This window comes from Camelus dromedarius, chromosome 2 (assembly GCF_036321535.1).
Source record: "Camelus dromedarius isolate mCamDro1 chromosome 2, mCamDro1.pat, whole genome shotgun sequence".
Lineage (NCBI taxonomy): Eukaryota > Metazoa > Chordata > Mammalia > Artiodactyla > Camelidae > Camelus > Camelus dromedarius.
Window position 1 is genome coordinate 21,828,819 of NC_087437.1, and position 27,455 is coordinate 21,856,273.

The 27,455-nt window shown below is 32.7% G+C and overlaps 1 protein-coding gene and 1 pseudogene across 4 annotated transcripts in view; both read left to right on the forward strand.

The window, feature by feature from the left end:
* TRPC1 (transient receptor potential cation channel subfamily C member 1) overlaps nt 1-27,455 on the forward strand; it is a 60,171-nt gene that overhangs the window by 10,685 nt on the left and 22,031 nt on the right. For 2 of the 4 annotated variants that reach the window (XM_010976822.3, XM_064491814.1), the window contains exons 2-7: nt 466-620; nt 6,665-6,766; nt 10,735-10,937; nt 18,071-18,202; nt 21,125-21,320; nt 25,306-25,642. In XM_010976822.3, the coding sequence (XP_010975124.3) occupies nt 466-620; nt 6,665-6,766; nt 10,735-10,937; nt 18,071-18,202; nt 21,125-21,320; nt 25,306-25,642 (1,125 nt within the window). The remainder of the gene's footprint in view (nt 1-465; nt 621-6,664; nt 6,767-10,734; nt 10,938-18,070; nt 18,203-21,124; nt 21,321-25,305; nt 25,643-27,455) is intronic. The other 2 variants (XM_010976823.3, XM_064491817.1) reach the window with 2 other exon arrangements.
* On the forward strand, nt 19,706-19,797 carry LOC116155905 (U6 spliceosomal RNA; annotated as a pseudogene).

A 27,455-nucleotide genomic window follows, 5' to 3' on the forward strand; every position in this document is an offset into this window, starting at 1 on the left:
CTTTGCCCTGTAAAACCTCTTCATAATATCCTCCACTTATTACTAGATCTCATTTTTAACCATTAAACCATTAAATGTGTGTATGTATTTGAGGTATAAAACTTAAATCCTTTATGTTTCTAATTTTTCTAGCATTTAGTCTGTGCTTTTGGACATTCTTTACTGCTTTAAATGTCTCCCAAAACTTTCCTTATAATCAATCAGTTATGAATTTTAAACAAATTTTATTTTAAACTGCATATTTAAATTTTTTCTACTTTTTATGTTTGCAGCCAATATACATATTATTTTATCAGGATGTAAGTTTTTCAGCAAGGAAATGTTCACATTTTCTTTGCACATTTCCATATACAAAATTGAGTTTAGATTTTTTAATCTTTTAAATCAACAAGCTAAATTTTCTTTACAGATGTTCTTATTTAATATGTCATGGATATTAAATTATGTTTGTATATTGTTATTTAGGTGACTATTATATGGTTAAAAAGATTTTGGAGGAAAACAGTTCAGGTGACTTGAACATAAATTGCGTAGATGTGCTTGGGAGAAATGCTGTTACCATAACTATTGAAAATGAAAACTTGGATATACTGCAGCTTCTTTTGGACTACGGTTGTCAGGTACAAGGCTAGATAATCTTATCCAGTAGCTTCTAAGTACTGTTACATATGCCTTGTTTTCTTCTTTCTACTTCCCTCCTGCCTTCCCTCCCTCCCTTTTTTTCTTCTTCTCTTCCTATCTATTTTTTCTCTCTTTCTGTCACCTTGTATTTGTGAAAGCCACTAAAAGTTTTTAAAACAACCCCAAAAAACTTTTTTTTATAATATTTTGACTTGATTTATCTTTTTCTCCCAACTTTTATTTCCTCCCCCTTATATATTTTAAAATATCCAACAGTGGTAAATTATCATAACTAAAGATGACTTTGTTTTTATTACTTATTACTTATTTGTCATATATATCAAAAAGTAGTACAAGTATTCTGGAAGTGTCGGGAGAACAGGTATTTCTGTAGCCCATATGATTTACAGGCATAAGAACAAAATGCTCCTCACTCACAAAGCAATTTTCAGTTTGACTTTGTTTTCTCCTGTTAAGTTTTATTAAATTAAATTTTCCTTTTTGTCTGAAATTTAGTGTTTGCTTATAATTAAAGGTGAATGAATTTTTTTAAACTGGAAAATACTGACCTTTCTGTTTGTCTTCATATCATTCAGGTGAAAAAGCAGGCATGTGTATAGGTCTCGAAAGAATTCAATCAAGAGATTCTGAAGGAAATTTAATAATATAATTTTCTTTCCTTTTTGGTTTGCTTATGGGACTTAGCACATGAATTCTGGCTCTCTTTTTTTTTTTTCTTTCAAATAGTGTGATTGTTGTAGCTTTAAATTAATGAGACTTTTTTTTTTTTGAGTGGCACCAGGGAGCACTCACAGATTTTTTTAAAAAATAAGTAGGTTAGTCCTATGTACATTTCTTTATACAGATAATAATATACATATATGTATTACAACATATGGCACTGTCTCTATGTATACATATTTAGAGTAGAAAAAGAAACTGCTTTCTCAGACATTTCAGTTACACAGAACACCACCAAGAGCCAGGAAGTAAAAAATACCTCTGAGCAGCCAGAGTAGATGCCATGAAGTTTACCATTTATGAACTTTAGTCATAGGAGTATGTCTGGAGACCTTCTTCAAAGTCTATTTTTTCTCATTTTAGATTCCACATCAATAAACTTAGTTAGTTTTCTAATCCATAGAGAACGAGAGGGGCAACAGAAGGGGCATAAGGGCTGTGGTGGAACGAAATGAGGCACAGGACCTCTGACTCTGCTTAATAAAGACGTCAGCAGCATTACATGCCTGATAATCTCTAAGGGAGCCGTATGTGAGAGTGGTAACTGATGTTTATAACAATGGCCCAGAGGCAGTAAGGGAAAGTTAAATTATATTCAGTATGTATTGTTTTAGAAGAAGGAAGAATATATATAGTACTTCTGAAGCAGAAAACTTACATCAGAATAGTTGAAATTTCAAAATTAAACACTTAAAGGCATAAGCTTCAGTTACCTAGACAATAAGGTTACCAAGTAAGTCTCTGATGATTCTATATAAAAGAGGTATTATGGTGTAATAATCATTGTTGTCTTTTTACATGTAAGATTCTATGTATATAAAATTTCTGCAGTGTCCGTGGTTCTTTTACATACCTGATCACAGTTGAACGTCATAGCCAACCTATATAGATGTATTATTTTATAGTTCAGAAAACTGAGGCTCATAGACTGTAATGAATTGCCCAAAGTTCTAAAGTAAGGGCAAAGCTAAGATTTGAACCTAGTCTTCTGACTGCAAATCCCATGCTCTTTCCAGTTCACTGTGTTCTGTCTCAGGTTACCTCAGGTTGTTCTGTCTTCGCTATAAGTCAACAAATGTCCAAGGCCTTTGGGTTGGTTGTGATTGTGGAAATGAATATGTAAAACATGAGTTCTGTACTAAAGGACTAATTGCACAATGAAAGTATATATGAATTTTTCAATCAATTAAGTAATACAAAAATGTATTCCCTAAGTGCTAAGTGGTAATAATACTTGACCTTTGTGTATTCCTTTGAGATTACAAGGTGCTGTCATGTATTTTATCTTGTGGTATACCAGTGGTTCGCAACTGGACAATTTTGTCCCTCAGGGGACATTTGGCAACATCTGGAAACATTTTGATTTTACAACTGGGAGTGGGTTACTGCTGGCACCTGGTGGGCAGAGGTAGGGATGCCGCTAAACATCCTATGGTGAACAAGACAGCCCCTAAACAAAGAATTATCCCACAAGAAAGAATTATCTGGCCCAAAATGTCAATAGTGCCACTATTGAGAAACTCTGTTTCGTACTTAAACTTTTGTGGTTTGCAATAAATGTTTTGGAAACTGGATTTGAGCCATCAAGAAAGGTTTCATGGAAGAGTATCAGTTGAGCTCAGCCTTGAAATACTAATAATTGCTAATATTTATATAGTTCTACCGTGTACTAGGAATCTTAAATATATTCACTTCTTTAGTTCTCACAACAGTCCTGTGAGATAGGTACAATTATTATTCCTATTTTATAGAGGAGAAAGCCAAGGTACAGAAAATTTCAGTAACATGTCCAAAGTCACTGCATAAATGCCACATCCAGAATTAGAACCCAGGTTCTGGCTCCAGAGTACATGCTTTTACCTATTTCCTGAAACTACTCTCAAAAATGTATAGCTAGGTCAGGAATAGGAGGTGGAGAAAGATGTAAACAAAGGCACATTCAATGTATATTCTTGAGACAGTGAATTGACTTAGTCTTTTTGAACAAAATATTTGGGTTGGATAGCAGTGGGAGATACCTGGGAAAATAACTAAAACAAAACTGATGAAAAGAGCCTGAATGCCAGGCTAAGGAATTTGTGTTTTATATGATAGATAGTGAGATCATTAAATAATTTTTTAGAAAGGATGTGATGTGTCCAATGGCATTTTAGAAAAACCAATTAGTGGCTGTGTTCAATATAGATTAAGAAGTGGAAAGTGGGGAGGGCTATAAACAGCTTGAGTGAGCGGTTTTTATAGTAATCCAGATACGAAGAGATTAAAGCCTGACCTAGAATACTGGGCTCTAAGAATGAGAGAGGGATGGCAGATGTAAGAGATGTTATGGGGGAAGTATTGATAGAATTTAGTGAGTATTTGAATTTGGTGGAGGGAACTGAGAAGGAGTCCCAAGATGATTTGAAAATCTTAAACATGGGTGACTTGGAGAAGGATGAAAGAAAAACAGGAAGCTAAGAAGTCAAGCTCAGGGCAGAGAAATGTGAATTCTGGTTTTAGCCTTGTTTATTTTAAGGATATCAGGCAGTTTCCGATGGAACGCTTACATCTCTAGGGAGAGGTTGGGCTGGAGAGATACAGCAGTCGTGGGCGTGGGGAGATCACCGACATTGCGACAGCGGGTGAAATCACAGAGAAGAGCAAACTAGTGCTGATTCTTTCTCAGGGAGCATCTACATCAATAAAGTACATTAGAAGGAAAGGGTTTCATTAAAGGAGTTAGGATAATGCAGCATTGCGAAGACCAAAGAAACCGTTTTACTATGTTGCTTAGAAATCAAGAAACATGTGGAAGTAGGAAAGGCCATTGGATTCTGAAACTCTGGCATCACGAGAATTAGAGAAAATGATATGCATGGGTTTGAGAAGTTTGCAGAGTGAGAGAGTAAAAACTTGAGTGGTAAGAAAAAGATAGGTCAAGTCAAGTTAGCAAAGAGTAAGGAAGAATTTCATGTTTTTAGGAGGTGGGGGCTAGGACTGGTATTTCTGCGAATGGAGGACCAAGGTCCTATAGAAGACAGGAGCACTAAATTAAAACCAAGGTGGGAAATTTAGCTTTGGGAAGGAAACAAGTAGTTTCTTACTCTGAGCTTAGAGGAAAGAGTATGGGAATTGTTGAAAAGACAAATTCTGAGGAGGGAAGGAAGATAGTAACCTCAGTAATACATAATATATACTGAATAGATTTTAATAAGGAATGATCAAATATCTGAGCAATTGAGAAACAAAACCAATGAGGACATTTTGTATACCCACAGATATTTTTAAAATAAAACATTTTTTCCCTCAGAACTTCCTTCTTTATCAAATAACACAGCATTGTGCAGAATAAGTCAATGGCAACTCCTTATTTAATGACTTTTTTACATAAATAAATATTTTTACACCTGAAGCTTATTCTTTTAAGCATGGAAAGATTTAACATGAATCTTTCTTTATTCTTAACTAAATAGTATATCTGAATATAATTTAACTTTACCATCGTAAGTGGGTGTCGAGAGTGTAATCATTTTACTTTGCTTCATATAGTCTGAAACGATTGACATATTTTCCTTATATTAAATGGCTTCAGCCTGCTGTGTATTGACTGATTTTGCTATATTTTGCTGATATTTTATCTTCTCAATGATCAACTTTTTAGCAATTTTTTCATCCTTTTCCCTCTTCTTTGTTGGCTTTAATCTAGCTCTTCTCTTTTTCAGTAGAGACCTGAAGTGTACTTAGGAAAGCCAGATATCCGTCATTTATAGACTACTCTGTCCGTGTGGTTGAGGCAGTTGCTTCTAGGAAATAATGCCCATGAAGTTAGTTTGTGACAGCTCAGTATGGTTCTGGAAGAAACTTGCAGCTAGATCCATGCCTATGTTTCAGATGATTGGAGTTACCTAGTGTTTTGACTTTGAGATCAGGCGCATTACTATAGTTATCTTTATAGGTTAAAATTAAAGATCATAAATGAAATATTTAGTAGTAATGAACACATGGTTCTTTTTGTTTGTTTGCTTTACCTGACCAAGTCCAGTAAAAACTGAAGAAAAATGTTTGCAAAGCAGAAAAATAATAATGCTAGTTTCTAAAGAATAAGCTACAGCCCAATGAACCTAAAAGTTTAAAGGGATAAAATAGTAATTTAAGTGTCCCCTGAGAGTGGGGAGTTTTTCCTTTATGAATACATAGGCAGTTTCTAATGGTTGAACATGGCCCCCAACCCTTTCTTTGAGGTGCTTAGTCCTATTTTTACACATCCAGGTAAAATCTGTCATTTTTAGTCCTATTTTTGACATCTAGATAAAGTAGGTGAAAGTTTATTCTTTTCAGCTATGAGGAATATTTAACATCTGATATAATTTCATTTTCAAGGGAGAAAATGTTTATTTAAATAGTTATTAAAGATGATCATAGTCTAAAAGATAAAGACTGAAAATAATCAAGGCATTTTCTTAGGTTAAATCATTACTTATCCCCATTTTTCTCTTCTGCCTTTATGGTTTTCCTTACAAAACAAAACAAAAAGAAACCCAAAACCTGATGTCACAGTTGCCAGTGACCATAATAGGACTGTAGACTTGGTTACAGAGAATTGAAAAAAATAATCTCTATTTCCTCAGCTTCTATTTACTTTTTCCTCCTATCAAAGTTGGAGCTTCAAAATGAGCTATGGGAGTAATGAGTTTGAGAGTAAAACTATAAAGTCACTTCTCCCTCTTATCTCTAAGGACAGTGGTAGCCTAGTTCTTTGTGTTTTTTACTTGATAAGATTGCAACATTAATGTCATATTTGTAATTTCAGTCAGCCATCTGTGCTTTAAAGATGAGAGCAGATGTTTACATATTTTCTCATTGTCCCTTAGCTCATGGTTGCATTGATTAGCATTTTTATCAGGCTGAACACAATCCTTTACCTGTAGTAATTGTTCTTGGCAATGTCTTTTATAGATTTGGAGTGTTAAGATTCTTTTGGTCCACAGTTCAAGAGTAAAGATCTTAGGAAAAAAGAACATTTCAAGTTTAAATACTGCATGGGTCAGCACTATTTCATTAATAAACCCCTCTGTCAAGCATTCATTATTTTGTCAGCTCATGCAGTGAACCCAGGACAAAAATGTGTGTGTTGTGGTACACAGAAGTACTGCTAAGGCAAGCAAATGTACTATTTGGACAGTCTAAATTTTTGAAAGTTCAGTATTACTGTATATAATACAGTTTAAATTAAAAATAGTTTTATTTATGAATTATTAGTAAAAATAAATAGTTTACCTTTTTTATCCTCCATTTTCATTTTTTAACCTTTTTTTTTTTAAAGTCCGCAGATGCTCTTTTGGTGGCAATCGACTCTGAAGTAGTGGGAGCTGTTGATATACTACTTAATCATCGACCAAAACGATCATCAAGACCAACTATAGTAGTTAGTACTCTTAAATATTTATTAATTTGGATTTTTAAGCCAAAATAGATCTCTGCCCCATTGCCATTATTTTCGTCCCCTCCAATTTATTTTGTTTTAAATAAATAGATTTTTTTACTCCGTAAAATATTGCTCTAAAGTAAGTAGACACTTGCAAGAATAATTAATATTGCTTTCAGGAAACCTTTTAAAACTAGTGATATTTCTATAATTTTGTTAATGTGATCCAGTATTTTTAGTTTGAAACATTCTGCAGGTTAAGTTGAAAATATAGATTCATTTCCAAATGGATCTAAGAATTAAAAATAAAGAATGAAACTATAAAACTGTAAGAAAATGTAGGTGAATATTTAGATGATTGGGAGGGAAAAACTTTCTGAGCATAAAAACAATGGACAATGCGGCACAGCCTTTGGCTGTACAGAAGTTAAATTTCTGGGATCAAGGCATCAGGCAAAATTTAAAAGGCAGATAGATAACTTTCAAAAGATATTTTCAGCATATATCACAAATTCATAATCTTAATATTAGGCGAATTGATGAAAAACACCAAAATGAGAAAAGGACATGAAAAAAATCTCAAAAGAAGGTACAAAATATTAAACTTTACTGACAATCAAATAGAAGATGCTAATTTTTGCTTATCAAATTAGCAAAGTTTTTTTAAAAAAAATCATTGATGGCAAAGGAGTAGTCCAGTCTCATACATCACAAGTAGGGAGGGTGTTTTGGGAAGCAGTTTGACAGGATATGTCATACACAAGAGAGATGTTCATATTCTTTAACCTTGTGCTTCCTCCTCTAGAAATTTATCAAGGAAGTGGTCAAAAATATTAATTGTAATCTTATTTGTAGAAGTGAAAAAACCATGTGACACACTCTAAATATCCCAAAATGAAAGATTGGAAATATAAATAATTACATATGATTAAAATGGTACTTTTAAAGGTATTTAGGAACATGAAAACATATAATAGAGGAAGTGAAAAAAATGAGGATAATGAGCTGTGCATATAATACAATCCACGGTTAAAAATATGCATAGAAAAGGAACTGTATGGCTCTCATTACCAAATTAAGGATTTTTTTTCTTATTCTTATTTTCTTTATTGTTTTTATAATTAAGAAGATAGTTACTAATAAGAAAATATATTCTGTAAAAATGAGGTATTTGTTGTATATCAGAATTTAAAAGTTGTAACACTCATTACTGGTGAGGATGTAGTGAAATAATCAGTAAAAATAATTTCTGGGACTGTAAACTAGCTATACTCATATGAAAAATATTGTTTTAAGAAAGAATTATCAATTGGATGCATATTATCTGCCATTATCTGAGAACAATGAGAAGCTCCCCTAAATTACATATTTTATCATATATTAGCTGAAATATTTTACCCTCATTTAAACTATTACAAAGTTTGTGTAAGCGTGACATTCTCCAGAGGATAGTTCCAACTAGTTTAAGTGGTGGTAAGAAACCAACAAGAATTGAGGGGGAAAAGGCTAAGAATATAGCCCCTGTCCAAAGAATCAGAAATGTCTGGAATCCTGTTCAATTTCTGTCACCTAACCTGCAGTTACTAGTATATTTTGGTAGACCTATTCCACTTTCTAGCCTTTTAACCCATTTACTTTCTTGGGGAGGTTGGGTGTAGTGTGTCAGGATATTAGAGCAACTGACATATTATTTCATCACCATTACCACTGCCAATTGAATCTTGAGTTGCAAGGGTGGGCTGTCCTCACCTACTCAGTGAAAAAATACTTTCTACTTTACCTTTAACAAAAAAGGTTATCCAGCCTTTGCTTGAATTATAGTTTAATAGCCCTATTACTTCTAGACAGGCAATGTCAAATATTTTTATATACTTTTTTTTTTTACCACCTCAGTGAATTTATTCTGTATTCCTGGCTTATAAAAATTATCTTTTGATAAATTTTGACTTTCAAATACAGGTGGTTTTTTTTGATAGTGTATAGCTTATATTATGAGCAATGGAATTATGAACTTTAATCATCTATGTCTAATAGTGTTTTTCATATAGTTAAGTGTGTTTCATAGGAAAAGTGAGAACTATTTTTTCCCTAAGGGATTAAATATGATTTTCTCCTCTTTATAACCTCTTTTTTGTAATTAGGGAGAATGGAGTAAATTTTTAGATTTCTCTGTAGTTTTTTTTTTTAAACATTTTTTTATTGAGTTATAGTCATTTTACAGTGTTGTGTCAAATAAGTTCATTAATTTGAAGTCCCCAATAAATAAATGGAAAGTATATAAACAAACTATTCATGAAAGAGGGAAAAAAGATAAGTATGTCAGAAAACATTAAAATTTATCAGTAATCAGGGAAGAGTAAATTAATATTTCATGATAGTTTTTTTACTCATAAATTGGGAGTTATCATGCCCAGTGCTGGTGAGTAAACCTTAGTGTGTGGGTACATTCCTGTATTATTGGTAATATAAACTTATTTAAAGGACTTTGATACTATGTATCAAAAGCCTCAAAACTGTTCATGGCCTTTAGACCTATAATTCCACTTCATGAGTTCTATGTTAATGTGATAATCCTAAATTTTGAAAAAACTATATTCATAAAGATGTTTGTGGTAGTGTTATTTAAATCAGCAAAATAAAATATCTTGAACATAGGATCTATTAGCTTCCTTAAATTGCATGCAAAATTCTCTACATGGATTTTTTTTCCAAAAGATTTTAGGTTATAGCTTTATGAGATCATTAAAAGGGTCTTTGATCTTCAAAATATTAAGGACCATTGTTTTTAATTGTTGGTGCCAAATCATTCATGCCAATGTTACCCTTAAAAGTGGGTGTGGTAGAGAAAGGACTAGAAGGAAATATGGTAAATGTTTTCGAGTAGTAGGAAGATAGGTATTTTTATTCTTCTTTTCACTTTTCTATATTTTTCAGATATTTTATAATGTGTGTGCACTACTTTTACAATGTTAATAAAAATGACAAAAATAAACTGTGAACTAGATGAGCTTATACTGTGGAATCAAATAGCTCTCAGAAAAATATCTGTGAAAAAGTGAGAAGTTTTGGAAGAATATGCAGTAGCCATAAAATAGTCAACCTTTTAAAACTGAACCCTGATCTTTATTTACTAATGTTTCTTTTCTCGTATCATGCCATCACTAAGCATAAGCCGGTGTAGTGAAAGGAGCCCAGCCTCCAGAGTAACACACACCTGGGTTCTCTGCACTTTGCCACTCTATTGTGTAGCTCGGGCACATTAACCTCTCTGAGCCTCAGTTTCTTCGTGGGGATTATAATGCTCAATTTTGCAGGTTATTGTGGGGATTAAATGAGATGATAAATATAAATGCCTAACACTTCCAGTAGCTATGATTGTTAGTGTTTTTGTGCATTTGTAACAGGGAACATTATAGATGGTTACTGAGAATATGTGGAGAATTATATAAAAGGAAGAGTGCCTTCTATTTACTTACCACTTTTAAGTAACTTTATTGCTATCAATGTGACAAGGTTTGCCATAGAGGTGGAGTTAAATATTTTTTTCTCATGCATTTATACTCTGCCTTTTTTTTTTTTTCAAAATTTCTGTTTTTTTATTATGCTCTTTTTCTAAAATTCTTCTTCTTTGTCTTGTCATGTATGTCTCCATAATCTTGTAAAAATTAAACACTTTTTCTTAAAGTATTTCTTTAGATGTGCTCACTTCTTTATTAGGAAAACAGAACTCTGAGTGTATGAATGTTTCCTATTGAAGATTTTGTCTGTCATGATTATACTGCATTTATTAACTAAAGTTAGGTTTTGAGGTTTAAAAAAAATGTTAGTCCTAGTAAAATGTTTATTATATTCCTTAAAATAATTTTTGTTTTTTTGTGCCTTCAATTTTTTTCATTTCATTTTTTAGATAAATGTTATTTTAAAGTCACAAATAGTAACTTTTGGATATTTATATAAATATTTTTCAGAAACTAATGGAGCGAATTCAGAATCCTGAGTATTCAACAACTATGGATGTTGCCCCTGTCATTTTAGCTGCTCATCGTAACAACTATGAGATTCTTACAATGTTGTTAAAGCAGGATGTGTCCCTACCTAAGCCCCATGCAGTTGGCTGTGAATGCACATTGTGTTCTGCAAAAAACAAAAAGGACAGCCTCCGACATTCCAGGTTAGAAAATTAAGATTTAAATTAAGATGTGTGATGCAGTAAGGTATTGTTCTTTCTACGTAGATTTTAAGAAATATGCAATTGGGGTGACTTACAAAAATCAAACTTCTAGCTCCTTTGCTTTATACAATGAATTCTGCATTTTAAAGAAATACTTACCAAATGATGAATAATTAGGAAAATTTTTCAAATTATGAATAAGGTTTATCTCATACTCCTGCTGGTGAGGGATGGGGTTACCATTTGCTTTTTGGAAGCAGAGTTTATTAATCTAAGAGAACTTCCAAGTAGTGGAAGGGGCGAAGATACCATTTCCTATTTTATTTATAGAGAAATAAAAACTATTATCTACCTAACTAAATATTCAACCTGTTATGCCTCTTTTTTCCCTTTCACACAGTATTTAAGTCATTTTCTCTTCCCGTTCTCCCCAGTTGAAAATATTAAGAACAGTTGAGGAGTGAATGGACAGGAAAGTACCAGGTTGAGCAAGATCATACACATGCATGTGGTATAAGCTGTAAGGTTCTGGGCTTGACTTGAGAATCTAATTTTCAGCATAAGCCTTTATGTAAATATTACCTGTATAGTAATCAGATACAGTTGAAATAGTATCACGTATAGCATTTAATACAGAAAATGTAGTCTGGAAGTCCTAGGCAGTCTGCTGACAAACTTTTTTAAGTTACAGATTGTTGTACAGTATATGTGAAATTAGCTTTAAAGCTGCAAACCATCCACCCTCACTCATTCCTCACCTTAAGAACAGATCTTTGGTGGATCGACAGATAGTCTCAAATCCATAAATTGGAAATGTCTCCTGGGAATTAATTTAATGTTTGTTTGCAGAGGTTGAACAAGAAATTTTTTCTATTTTGAATTTCCTTTTGCAATGAGATCCCTATTTCTCTTTGATAAGATCTAGTTGATAGCTATGACTCTATCATTTAACTTTTTAGTTTTAAAATGACTAGTCTATAAAATGACAAGCAGAAATGATCTTTAAGGCTTTATCTGATTTTAAAATCTTTTATTAATGTCAAATATAAATATTTTCCAAATAGTATACTTGTAAAATATGTGAGTGGTTGAAGCAGTTGGTTGGTGGGGTGGGTGGATTTGAGCTAGAGAGAACGCTTAACCTGGCTTGGTTGGAGAAGAGGAAAAAACTTGTTCTGAAAGCTTTTAGAGTAATAAGAATTAAAAAAGGAAAGACATTTTACAGAGAAAGTACAAAGTGTGATTGTGGTTTATTTAGGGAACTGAAAATGGTTTGGTGTATTTGTGGAAGACTTCGAGAGAGTTTGTTATTGATTGAGAAAACAGTTATAGCAAATGTCAAAGAGTTCTGACTAAAGTCATTTCCAGGAATTACTAAGTAGACAGAGGCTAATAAAATGAGTAAAAAGAGAAACTGGCAAAGGTTTCAGTGAAGTTGAAGAGCCACTGTACTGGCAATAAGGAACAGAGGCAATCTATTCATAAGATACTGATTTTTAAATTTTAGAGATGATGCACTTGCAGGTAATGGTAAGGTCAGGGGGCAATAATTTTAAATGGGGTCATTTAGAAAAATATTTTCAGTAATATTATTGCTGTAATTTGATTTCTGTCTCAATATTTGATGTGTTATGAAATTTCAAATAACTTTAAAAGAAGATATGAAATCTTTGTTATCTGTTAAAGGAAGGAAAAAGTTTCTTTGAATTGAAAAACACAAATTGGGAGAGAGAGCAAAGTAGTAGACTGCCAATTAAATTTAATTTGCAGAAGTGCTTTATTTAATCTGTGTTTTTTTAAAAAATATTTGAATTTGAATGCCTGTAAGCCCCATATACTCATCTTCACTTGTATTATTGAGTGAAGCAATTCAAAGCAACTGAATTTGTAAAAACTGGGTTAGGTATCCACGAAGAAAGTAAACTCTTGGCATTGAGAAAATCAGTTAACTATGAGGCTAAAGTAATGTTAGGAATATGCAATTCTTTTATTTAAAAGTATTTTAGTTACACAAGTAATATGTGAATAAATTCTTATTAAATCCTTGTAAAAATTCTAACTTTAATTTTGAGCAGAAGTCCTTTGACCAATCCCAATTCTCCTCTCCTCTCTAAAGCTAACCACTGTAATGAGTTTGATGTTCTATATCTGCTCCTTAATAGCTAATATTGTTTTTGTTTAGAAATGTGACTCTTCACCCCAGTGTTAGATTGGAAACTAGAGTCTCATCAGTGGCTGTCAGTTACATGTTTAATTCAGAAATTTCCTCTCCTGATTTCTACCTATACAGATTCCATTCAAGTTTCCTTTCTTATTTCTTATTAATTTTGCCTATAATTACTCTTGCCTCATCTACTCCAATTCTTCTTAATATTGTCTAAATATTTAGACTGAGCCATATGAAATCCCTGTTTTAAAAATACTTTGGACAAATGGAATTACGTATTTCCATATCCTTCTTGATGTGGCTAAAACAAAAACCCTAGAAAATGTGGCTAAAACAAAAACCTCAGAAAATTACATAGAATATAATCACGTAACTCCACAGTGCCCTCCTCCAAATACTTTTTTTTTCAATGTGGAGATTGATGATTTGTAGTAAATGTGTACAGTCATATGCCATCACCATAATCCAGTACTCCAACATTTCCATCACTGGAAAAACTTCTCTCATGCCCACGTATGTCAGTCCTCATTCCCATCCCTAGCTCCAGGTAACCACAGATCTTTTTTCTGTCTGTAGTCTGTAGTTTTTTCTTTTCTAGAAATTTCATATAAGTGGAATCATAAAATATGTTAACTTATGTCTATAGTCTTTTTCGCTTAGCATACTTTTTTTAAGGTTCATCCATAATGTTGCACACATCAGTAGTTTTTTCCTTTTTATTATTGAGTAGTATGCCGTTGTAAGGATTGACCTTTTCTTTATCCATTTATTAATTAATGGACATTTGAGTTGTTTCTAGTTTTTGGCAGTGAACATTCCCATACAAATCTTTGTGTAGACACATGTTTTTATTTTTGTTAAATAGATACCTAGGAGTGGAATTGCTGGGTTGTATACTAAGCATATGTTTGACTTTTGAAGTAACTGCTAAACTGTTTTTCAAAGTGGTTGTACTATTTTACATTCTCACCAGTAATGTATGTTGATTCTAATTCCTCCACATACTCACCAACACTTGATATTGTTAGTTTTTTTTTGATCTTGGCCATTTTAGCAGAAGTGTAGTAGTATCTCTTTGTGGTTTTAATTTGTATTTCCCTTATGCCTTATGATACCAATCATCTTATCATGTGTTTATTTGCCATTAATATATCCTCTTTAGTGAAGTATCTATTAAAAACGTTCACCCATTTAAAAAAAAAGAGTTGTTGTTGGGAGGAGCTCAAGTTGTAGAGCTGCATGCTTAGCATGCATGAGGTCCTCAGTTCAATCCCCAGCACTTCCTCTAAAAATAAATAAATAAATAAACCTAACTACTCCCCCCCCAAAAAAAAAGTGAGAAAGAAAGAAAGAAAGAAAGAAAGAAAGAAAGAAAGAAAGAAAGAAAGAAAGAAAGAAAGAAAAATGATTTAAAAAAAAAGAGTTGTTTGCCTTATTCTTATTGAGTTGGAAAAGTTTTTTGTATATTCTGGACACAGTCCTTTATTAGATATATGTTTTGCAAATGATTTCTCTCAGTCTATGACTTATTTTAATTTTCTTTTTTGGGTCTTTTGAAGAGCAAAATATTTTAATTTTGATGAGATCCAATTTATCAGTTTTTCCTTTTGTGGATTCAGTTTTTAGTGTCATACCTATGAAATTCACATAACCCAAGATCAAAGATTTTCTCCTGTTTTCTTATAGAAATTTTATAGTTCTAGGATCTACATCTAGTAAAGTTTTGTGTACGTTTGAGATAAGGCTCCTTTCAAATTACTGTTTCTGCCTCGGGTCCTGAAGTATGTTACATTTTGTGTGTGCTCTTTGAGAGTGGATTCTCTATTTCCTACAGCCCTCTCACTCTCCTGAAATTGAGCCTTGCTGGCTTTCAAAGCCAAACATTATGAGGGCTCATCCTCCCAGTGCAGAACCCTTGGGCTGGGGAGCCCATTGTGGAGCTTGGACTTCTTGCTGCTTAGGGAGAACCTCTGCAAGTGTAATTATCCTCCCGTTTGTGGGTTGCCCACCTGGGGGTGTGGGTCTTGACTAGACCACATCTCCACCTCTCCTACCCATCTAGTTGTGGTTCCATCTTTGTATCTTTAGTTGTAGAAGGGTCTTTTCTGCTAGTCTTCTGTTATTTCTCATCAATTGTTGCTATATAAATAGTTGTAAGGGTTTTTGTGCCCAGGGAGGAGGTGAGCTCAGGATCTTCCTACTCTATCATCTCGGCCGCTCTTCAAGATTTCATCTTTTTTATGGCTGAGTAGTATCACATTGTGTGTATATATACCACATCTTTATCCATGTCAATGATTTGGGCTAAGCTTACATTAATACACTTTGAGCCTGTAAGGGTTCTGCTATCTCCTTGAGCAGGCTGTGGTTAGTTGGGGAATGTTTTCAGAGTTGTAGCCATTTCTCAAGAGTTCCTTGCCTTTTTCTTTTTTATCAGACTTTCTGATGTTCTGCACATAATTTTTAAGTCAGCCAGAGATCTGTGGAGATCTTATATGAATCTTTGAATGTCTCTTCTCATTTCCAAAATCTCTCTGTTAAATTTCTGGTTGGTCTACTTTTTGCTTCAACTTAGATTGCAAGTTTGGTCTTACAAAACTGCAGATTTTCCTTGTTCATCTCTACTAAATCCAACCCTTTTTGCCAGTGGAGCTATAGGTTTTTGCCTCCCAACAAATTGATTTTTACTTATTTGGCACAAAGGTACAGATTTACCAGCTTTGGTCTGGAAAACTGCAGTTCTCCTTGAATGAACTGGGGCAGAGGTGATGGTGGCAGCCTCAGGCAAGAAGGCCACAGATTCTAGCCGTTCTTGCCTGAAGCTCTGAAAGTTTTCCAATCATTGATTCTTGATATGTAATTTTCAGTGACCTGAAATGGTTAATTTTTAAAAATAATTTTGTCCATTTTTATGCATATTTTTGTGTAGTGGAATCACTGACCTCTTCCTATCTCACCCACCATTACTTTTGATTATGTTCTGAATACCAAAAATGATATTTTATAAAGTGAGGCTGCCTCATTATTTGTTCAAGTTACATCTAAATGCTTTCCATACAATGTCATTTTGTTACTCCAGCATAACTGGTTGCCACCATTACTAGCAGTCATGCTTCCTGTGCATTGTCACTAATCCATATTTTGAGACATGATAATGTAGATCAATACAAAAGTCATTTTTAGAAACAATCTGATAAAATTGATTACTATAGAAAGTGGTTACTATAGACGTGATAGAAACAGAAAGATAAGTTGATTAATTGTAAATATTTTTCTCAAGTTTTTGGGCAGTTTTGGTGTAGGCAAATACTCCTTTGAAATCCTTAAAATATAGATGATTATACTTGTTTATAATCATATAATATATGAGTAGCTAGATCATAACTAGATTTCACAAATATTGTTTTCTTAAAAATGCATTATATAGAATCTATTTTTATGTCTAAATATGATATGGAGCCTATCAGGTAAATAAGGTATAGTTCAATAAATTCATTTAAATGAAAGTTTTAAATTTCCATACAGAAAAAACTCCATTGCAAACAAAGTAAAAAGACAACTAACTGGGAAAAAATATTTAAAACACTTTGACCAGACAGAAGGCTAATTTCTTTGATATATAAAGAGATCTTACAAATTGATGACTTAAAAAAGTCATCAGAAAAATAGGCTAATGAAAATGAACAGGTGGTTTATAGAAGAAGTATAAATGGATAGTAAACACGAAAGGATGCTTAAGCTTCTAAAGAAATTCAGAGTAATACGACTCTTAAAATTACATTTTTCACCTATTAGGGTGGGAAAGTACTAATGAAAATGTGGGGAAAATGAGCTCTCCTTATTGTTAGTGCTTTGGAAACATCTATCAGAGTTTACAATATACATGCCATTTTATCCAGCAATTCTAAGTGTGCCATGCATATGTGAACTAACGAATAGTCATTGTTGCATTATTTATGGAAGTAAAAAATTAAAAGCAACCTAAATTTCCAGTAATGGAGATGCAATGTACCACCATCAAATGGAAACCATCCAGTTTTAGGAAATACTGAGATGACTCTGTATGTAGTGACGTAGAAATAGTTGTCCCTTTACATAGTATGTCTGATTATGTTCGTGTGCTAATAGAAAACATCAGGAGAATATTCACAATTCTATGAAATGTGACTATCTTTGAGGATTAGAGTTGGTGGAAGGAGGAGAATTGGGAAGCATTATGTTTCTAAACTGCTTGCTTTTTTAAAAAAACCATGCATGTATTACATTTATATTTAAAAGAAAAATATACATTATATAACATCTACCAAATTTATAAATTAAGAATTATATATTTGTAAATGAAAGAGCTATAGCAAATATTCTCTAGTTGGATTCCTACTTAGATATTGAATATGATCATTAATTTATAGAAAGTAAAGGGAGTACTTTTCCATTAGCTAGAGATTAGGCATAAACCAGTGATTTCATTCTTAAGATTTGAAACATCTTTCAAAAATAACCTGGCTGAATGAGTCATGTGTTATATATATGTAGTATATTAAAGTAGACTTATAAATGGGGAAGGAAAAATTTGATAATCATCCACATCATAATTGAAATGTGTTAGTTATCAGCATATCTCATTTAAAATAATACTAGATTCAGGAATAGAAAATTTTTAATTTAACTGAATTGAAGAATACTAACTGAAGAAAATTCAAACTGAATTTTGAATCTATGAAAAGATATCCTAAAACAATTTATTTAAAAGCAATAGATATAAAATTTGTTAATATTCTATCTCAAAATATTTAATTTTTTAGTTTTTTCTTCTTATATAGATTACCTTATAATAAATATATTATAGTTGTTTTATGTTCTTTTTTATGATATGTAATTTTAAATTTGTGAAAATTATAGGTTAAAACTAGTAATCATATGTATATAACAAGTTTATTTTACATAATGGAATCAAATTTTATCACAGGTTTCGTCTTGATATATATCGCTGCTTGGCCAGTCCAGCTCTAATAATGTTAACAGAGGAGGATCCAATCCTGAGAGCATTTGAACTGAGTGCTGATTTAAAAGAACTAAGTCTTGTGGAGGTGGAATTCAGGTGGGAATGAATGGAAATTGTAAATTATATCTTTTTTTTTTTTTTTCAGAATCTTTTCAACCTGAGTTTTTTCATAGGCCAAATCATCATGTCTGTTTATTTACATTTCATTCAATATGATCAGACCTTGCTGCCACGTACTTGGGATTTTTCTTTTCCCTCAGTGGAATAGACCCTGGTGCTACTTAGGTCACTCTTTCCTCATCTGCGCTCTTCCTCTCTCCCATCGCCCTTAAATCCCTGCTTTGTTCAGCGTTGCCAGGGGCCTTCTAGGGCAGTGTGAAGAACAGTGGGAGTGGTAGCTTTAAGCAAGAGCAAATTTAGTTAAACCTGCTCTCTGTCCTGCCTCCCCTCATTCCTAGATTCTGTAATCATCCTTGGAGTCTGATCCTTTATAACTTTGAGAAGCATAGAGTGCTTTCTGTACGTCACGTATGCTGCACACAGACACTGTCCCTTTTCACTGGTGAGAGAAACTTAATATGTAGACATAAAATTAAACTAAGAGTGATGAATACTCAGTCTGAGGTATTTTTCTGAAATGAAGAGTTAAGTGTGATTCTGGAACTTTGCATACTCAAAGAATCACTGATATCATTTTCCCTTAAAGAAGTAAGTTGTGGGGGGAGAAAAAGGCTTTGGAAAAAGCAGCCTATTAAACTACTGATTTAAACATTAAAAAAAATTCTTAGAAAACTTCATTTAGTAGACTTAAGGAAAAACTTTGAGACTTTTCTCTTATGTCAAAGTATCCCTGGTGTCCTCCAAAGAAGGAGGAATTGATCAAGATTTCTTGCCAGTCCCTGCTGTGAGGTTTCCAGCAGGGGTTATACCTTGACCCACCTTTCCTTTCGTGTCCAGCTCATGTTGGAGCCCCATGTCTTGCATTGCACTCCCTCAGTGACTTGACTAGAACTAGATTGGGAAATTCAAACTTATGCTTACTGGAAGGACAATAAGAAGCTTGCAGTCTTCTTTTGCCTTAACATCAGTACACTGTGTTCTTGATAGCTCCTAGTTCTGGAAGCTTCTGAAAAATACCTGTTTTGTAAGTATTCTAGTTTACAACTACCATATTTTAATTTAATTTAATTTTAATTTTAATTCATTTAAACTTGTTACGAGATAAAGTATATACTTTGCTGAGCACATAAGACATGGTTAAAATGTAACTTGGTACTTTTAAATTTATTTGCACATGAGGCTATTGAAAATTATTCCTCTTAAATATGAAGAAATATGAAATATCTTATAATCTCATAATTGGAGTTCTGAATTACCATATGAAACAGAATTCATTCAACTCCTTCCAGAAAGGATTTGAAAACAACTGCTATGATTGCATTGTAATCACAGGAGAATAAAGATAGATTTTGAAGTGATCATAGAATTCATTAACTTCAATCCCCTTATTTTTATAGGCAGGGAAAGTGATCTGTATAGGTTAGATGTCTTGCTGGTATCAGCATCTAATTAGGAACAGAATTGACATGGAAAGTAGGAGCACTCACTTTGGCAGCACACATACTAAAATTGGATTAGCATGGCCCCTGTGCAAGGATAACATGCAAATTCTTAAAGCATTCCATGTATTTTTGTAAACTGACTATACTTCAGAAAATATATATATATATATACACACGACAAACAAACAAACAAACAAAAAAGAAAGTAGAAGCAGAGTTGTAACTAGAACATAGGACTCCTGGCTTCTGGTCTACTATATTTCCATGTAAACTATACAGCCTCTTATTAGTCTTCCAGTAATCTATTAGAGATTAAGCAAATTAGGCTGATAAAATGTAGTAATTTTACCTTTGAATATAGTGGTCTGTCAACATTTATCTAAAGATGAGATATCTTCAGAGTAACATACACTTCTGATGGTTGTTCTGATCTCCAATTAGATTCCTAGACTAAAAAGCAGGTAACACTTCGTTTGTTAAAGAAATCTAACTACTTATTCTTAGATAATTTTGGTTATGTAGCAAATGCAAACAATGGATGAGAAAAATGTTAGCCTCCAAGGAAAAGTTTTTAATTTTCTGAATTGTAATCATATGCAGCCAGTTCACAGAAAACCATTAATCAATAGGAAATCTTCCTGTTTCCCCTTCCTTTCCCTTTAAAAAAAAATGCTGAATGAAAAGTTATTTTCTGAAGTCTAACCCCCAACTGACATGTAATTATTTATTTCTAATTTTATTCTTAAGTTGTAACACTCAGTCGTAAGCTTAATATAATTGATAGTTTTTAAAAGTATTATCTACTAAAACTTCTTAGTTTCTCACAAGTTGATTTAGGCTTGCCTTTATTAAGCAGTTAAATCTTAAATTTTAAGGAATAGTGATTCTGAAAGAGAATTCTTTACTAGGCGTGTTTTAGTATCTTTTTTTCTAACTTGAATTTTGTTCAAATGATCACTTTAAAAATGAAACAAAATACTGTTTTAATATTAGAAGTAGCATAAACATGTTGTAGACTATTATTTTAAGAACTTCTAGTTAAAAATTGTACAGTAATATTTCTGGATAGCATCAAAATATTATCTGTCATTTAGATAAATAATATAAAAGGAAGTTTTATACCAAACTCATAGAGAATAAAGACAAATGAGTTAAGTGAAGAACTGGTTGACAAATATTACCAGAATTTCTAGGAATATCAGTATATATAAGAAAACATTGTGCTTATCTAAGATTATCAGTGTGAAACAGAGAATGTAACCGTGTTACAGTTTTCCCCAAAGCTTTGGAGAATTTATGCACCAGTAGGTTTCTTTGACTGTCAGCACAAATGACTTCAGATTTTGTTTAGCACTATCAGAATTAAAATGTAACTGAGTAAAAAATTTTCTAGTGAAAACAGCTTAATTAGAAGATGGAAGTGACACTTCTAATAATAGACTGTTGCACTTTGCAGGAATGATTATGAAGAACTAGCCCGGCAATGTAAAATGTTTGCTAAAGATTTGCTTGCACAAGCCCGGAATTCACGCGAATTGGAAGTTATCCTAAACCATACATCTAGTGATGAGCCTCTTGACAAACGGGGATTACTAGAAGAAAGAATGAATTTAAGTCGTCTAAAACTCGCTATCAAATATAACCAAAAGGAGGTACGAGGTTTTCTGTGATATATTTAATTATTTCCCCCCAGTAGTCTAGTGGTTCAGAGTAGTCTTTGAGGCAACACATGTAGGTTGAGATCCTACTTCTGCTTGATAGAAACTGTATCCTTGGGAAACTTAACTGAATCTGTTTGAGCTTTAGTTTTAAGAATTAATTAGGGGTATATATATTTAAAGAGTTTAGTACAATGATTTCTAGTATTAAGCAAGTATTCAATAAATGGTAGTTGCTATTATTTTTAGCAATATTAATTATTATAATAATATGGATGTGAATTTAATGTTTTTGCTAAACAGTGGCTAACAGGTAAAATATTGGGTAGTAAGTGTCTTCGTAATGAAGTTTCCATCTTGTGTTTTGTCTGTCATAGGTTTGTTCTATTGATCTGGTTATAAATAGCCCTTTCTATAGTAATAGTGCCTTTCTCTTTAAAAATAAAGTATCAGATATTATGTTTCTTATTCTTACCTGTTAATTCATTGTGAAACTCAAAGGTGGAGAGATGCATGATATAATAACTAAGTTGGATCTGGCTCTTCTGGCATCATCCCTTCCTGTTAAGGATAATACCTATTTCTACTCCCCATACACACACATACACATAATTCAGGAACTTGAAGAAGGAAGGTTTGCATTATTTATTTCACTTTTTGAGATAATTTATTAGACATAGTTATTTATATGTAGATAACAATGTTCAGTTAATAATAGAGGGTGTTGATAAAAGTATTTCTTCTAAGACCCATTACTTTTGTTATCAACATAAATGTTAGAATAAAATTTGCTTATCAAATTTATATATACATATTTTTAATGTTTTTATTGAACTACAGTCAGTTTACAATGTTGTGACAATTTCTGGTGTACAGCACGATACTTCAGTCACATAGGAACATACATTTGTTCTCATATTCTTCTTCACCATAGATTACTGCAAGATATTGAATATGGTTCCCTGTGCATACAGTATAAACTTGTTGTTTATCTATTTTATGTGTATAAGTTAGTATCTGCAAATCTCGAATGGGCCCAAAATAATGGTAGAAGGCAAGATATAGGAGCTTTGATGCTAGGGGCAGAGTTTTCTATTAATCTTGGTGGATAGTTTGAGCCTCCCAATAGCTTGTGACTCAGAAAATTGATAAAGGAATTTTAAGATATTTAAGGTTACCTATATATTATATTTCTTATCCAGATCTCTGGCTTCAAATTCTATACTTTTTATAGTACTGCAAAGTTCTTGCTTCAGGTAAAACATTTATAAGAAAAAAAGTTAAGTATAGGAATTTGGATCAGTGTAGCTATAAGATTATAAATCAACAACATAACTATGTGGCTTAAAAGAGAAATACAATGCAAGAAAAAGAAAAAAAGGAAATACAATGTTTATCTGTATAAGTAGAAACAGAGAAAACAAGGACCCTAATGTAATTTTCCTCTAATATACATTTTGACTAGATCTTACTGACTAGATCTTAGGTTAATTTATTTATTTCTGTGTTCTATAACCTAAAATAGACACGAAGTACTAGAAAATGGTAAAATAAAGATATATCAAAATACAAAATCAACTTAAGTAATTGGGAAAAGACCCTCGAAGAAAAGTGGAAAGAACCAAGATTATCCCGTTTAGGGAAGAAAAAACTAAGAGAAAGTTTCCTAAATACATATGTGTGTGTGTGTGTGTGTGTGTGTGTGTGTGTGTGTGTGTGTATATACATATATATACATATATATATAAAATCCCTGAAGGACTCACAGGGGATAGCCAAATGTTCCATTCTAAAAAAAAGATTAGGCATAAGGAAACAAGAAGTAATAGAAGTAATAGTAATTTTTGAGTTGAAAGGAAAATACTCTGTAATTTTAAGGATGAATGAAAATGTAAATCAGTTTTTTAAAATAGATTTCTAAATATGATCAAAGGGGAAGATAATATTTTCCCAAATAGTTGGTAGACTTTGTTCAGGTAATCCATCCTTTATAACAGACTACCTTGATACTTAGTAGCATAAAAGAGGATTTCACAGTCATTTTGCCATAACTTCATGATCATCTTATTATGCTCGTGGACTCTGTAGGTCAGGAATCAGGAAGGAGCCCAGCAAGGTTGATTTGTTTCTGCTTGACTATGTCAAGGGTCTCAGCTGGAGATGGCCAAAATGGCTGGGAGCTAACAGTCATCTGTCTTGTGCCTGAGCAGCAGCTGAGGACTCCAACAGGGAGCTCTACATGGACTGGGTGCTCAGGTGGATGGGTCTATTGAGGGTGGGCCTCCTGAGAACTCACGACTGGAACCATGGAGGGGCATGGCCATCGTGGTGGGTTGGCTGCAAGGAGATGGTCTGAGATGGCTTGAGGGCTGACCAGAGTGCTTACATGTAGCCTGGGCTTTCTCATAATATGGTGGCTTCAGGGTAGTAGAACTTTTTACGTGCCAGGTTTTGGCTCCAAGAGCACGATTTCTCAAACAAGGTGGAAGCTGAATGACCTTTTAAGACCTACCTTCAGAAGTCACTGAGCATCACTTCTTCCAGAAGCTGTTGGTTAAAGCAACCACAAGGTTGTTGAATTGAAAGGTAGGAATATTGGTAGCCCATCTGTTGATGAGAAGAATATCAAAGAGTTTGTGTCTATATTTTAAAACCACCATAGACTTAGAACATTTCCAGCTGAAAATTTATTCTTCCAGTCACATATTTAACATTACCATTCATTACATCACCGTTATATGGAGGGATGGCAAGGGTAGCAGTCAGTCCTGAGACTGCTTTGATACTTGGGAGAAGGGTAAAACCACTAAGGTTGGGCTGCTACCAAACTGGGTGTTTGGTGGGAAGAAAAGCTTGTTTTCTCCTTGATAATTCCTCTTGAGGGATAAATTACGATTCCCTAAGAACCTGGAATTTAAACAGAAGGATAAATAATGGAGTAAGACTTGAGTTAACTGCCAAAAATAGGTATTAGTACATTAGGAAATTTCTTGATAAGCACAAAAAACAAAAAGAAAAACTCTGTCCAGTTTTTTTAAACTACGTTGTTGCATTCTATAAATTATATTCTATCTCAGGATAAATCATTTTAAAACAGAAGATTGATCAAATATTATTTAGTATCTGAATGATACTATGACCACTTGTGGTTTGGTGATTTCAAACCTGATTACACTACTGTGTCCAGAGTTATCAAAATCCTTAAGTTATACTCCACAGCATGAGCATTATATTGAGGAAATATTGTTCTGAATTTTATAAACTAAGAAGCTTTGTGAACTTTGGTAAATTAATTTCTGTACTTGAACTAGAATTTTCCTCCTATTTGGGAATATTTTTCCTTTTCTCACACGGAAGTCCATTTTAAGCAGATTTAAGAAATCCTCAGTGCCTTTGTGGCGCATAAAACATCTGATGTTTAGACTTTAATTGCTTTGCTGTCTTAACATGTTGCTTTCTTATAACTGAAATGATTTAGTTTTTCTATTCTGAAGTCTCTTTCTATGGATTGTTTGTTAATTTTGAAATTTTATAAACATTACGAGTCTTTATAAATTAAGTGTTTCAAAATGACCAAGTAGGCTAGTAACAGTTACTAATACTTATATAGTGCATGCTATTACCAAGCACTATTCTAAGAGCTTTACATTTAATCCTCAAAGCAAGTGTATGATTAGATACTACTATTATCCCCATTTTATAGATGGGGAATTTGAGGCTTTGAACGGTTTAAAAACTTGCTCAAGATCATTTAGTAAGTAAGTGGATTTAAATCCAGGTAGTCTGGCTCCAGAGTCTATGCTCTTAACTGCTACACTCTTTTATTACATATAGGGGGAAAAAAAAACGACTATGTGGACTGTACAGAATTGATTTTAAACTGTTACTAAAACTTTGAATATCAGTTAAATAAGGGTACTATCAGATCGTATTTACAGGTTATATTTTACTTTTCTCTATGTTTGTGTTTCCTTTTCAGTTTGTCTCCCAGTCTAACTGCCAGCAGTTCCTGAACACTGTTTGGTTTGGACAGATGTCAGGTTACCGACGTAAGCCTACCTGTAAGAAGATAATGACTGTTTTGACAGTTGGCATCTTTTGGCCAGTTTTGTCACTTTGTTATTTGATAGCTCCCAAATCTCAGTTTGGGAGGATCATTCACACACCTTTTATGAAATTTATTATTCATGGAGCATCATATTTCACATTCCTGCTGTTACTCAACCTGTACTCTCTTGTCTATAATGAGGATAAGAAAAACACAATGGGGCCAGCCCTTGAAAGAATAGACTATCTTCTTATACTGTGGATTATTGGTAAGTATCAAGTTAGTTTGAAAGGTTCTGCCTTTATTTAGCCCATTAATTCTCCCTTGCTTGGTGGCATTATAAACTGCATTCAATCTGTAATTTTATACTGTTGATACAGCAAGAATTTGAACACTTTCATCATCATTGAAGACTTAGCTAACTTTTTTTTAAAGATATATATTCCTGAACTTGATGATAAGGAAGCAGATCTCTTATTTAATATTACTTAATTACATGGAAGTTAAAAATGCTCAGTTGCTAAGATTGTTTATGATTGTTAAAACAGAAAAACAAATTTTGCTGATGATTTCTTTTGTTATGAGACTATGAGCATTTTCTTGGATATTTTGAAATGTAATACATTTTATACTTGGTTGCATTTTGAGAGTTAACTATTTTGTTTTATTATATCATTAATTTTACTTTTAAAAACCTGTGAACTTTTGTAGTTACACCTTATCTTATCTCTATTATAGAACGTTACTTAAGTTTAAATTTAAGCATTCCCTGTTGACACAGTCTTTAAATCAGTTCTTCATAATGGTAGCCAGATCTCTTTAGAAATGACATTAAAAAAAGATATTTGTTTTCTGAAAATTGTTTTTTATAAGTATTACGCTATAATAAATATTTGAATGACCTTCTGCTGTTTTTACTACCCTTGCCCTTTTTTGGAGGGATGGGGGAAGGCAGGGAGTTGAGGTGTAATCACATAGTCTATTTATGGTCTTTTAATGATATCTCCTTTATTTCCCTCTGGATCGTCAACCTTATTTATAACCTCAGCATTTCCCACCATTTCTTCTTCTTTTTTTAGTATTTGCTATAGAATAAAAAGAATATTGAAATTTAGTTTCTTCTGTGGTATGAAGCACTGATTGATTAATTTGTTCTTCATTGTTTCAGTTATTAAATAATTTAAGATGAGTTAATGTACAATGAATGTTCACTGGTAGTTCTTCAGCTATAAAAATAATTTGTGTATTTGGGATTTTTATTTTTATTTGGAAATTAATTCACTTCCAGTACCTTGATTTTAAATCAAAGTTTTACTTTAAGCAGTATTCAATCCATGATGCATTAATATTTAAAATTAGGTAGATAAGGTAAAAATAATACACATCTGAACTCTATTTTGAAGAGAATTAAATAATTTCTTCTTGTTAATATTTTCCTCTTTCTGATATTTCTGCTGTCTTATCTAAAATTTAATATTTTAATTTAGGAAATAATTTATAATTTATCATATTTGCTTCCAAGTTGCATTGCTGCAGATCTTTTCAGTGTGAAATTTGTTTATATTTTTCCTTGAGTAAGTTAGGCTGAAAGGAAGCCCAAAAAAGCACTTTCCCCCTCTATTTATTTAAACTACCTTTGAGAGATTGTTATATATACCTTAGTTATAAGAAAGGAAATGTTGTATTATTTTTCTATAACCTATTATTTAAATAGTAGTGAGAAAGAATATTTTCTTTGTTTTTTAAATAAGTTTCAGTTTACCCTAGTCTGTATAAGAATTAAAGTTTATATTTCTTAGTGAGTAAAAACTCATTGAAATCAGAGAATCATACCACTCTTGGCATAGCATAATATTGCTGTGTCACTGAATTTCATAACAAATGGTTAAACTATGGCTACTCAGCTACTCTTTTTTAATCACAATGGCCCTGTTTCCAATAACATTAGTGAACACACCCACAATATTATTAATTTTCTAACCATATTCTGTCTTGGTAGAAGAGTGCAGTGTGAATTAAGCCAGTAAAATTCCTGGAAGTGTTTTACTTTTCCCAGCACAGCTTCTGCTTTGAAACAATTA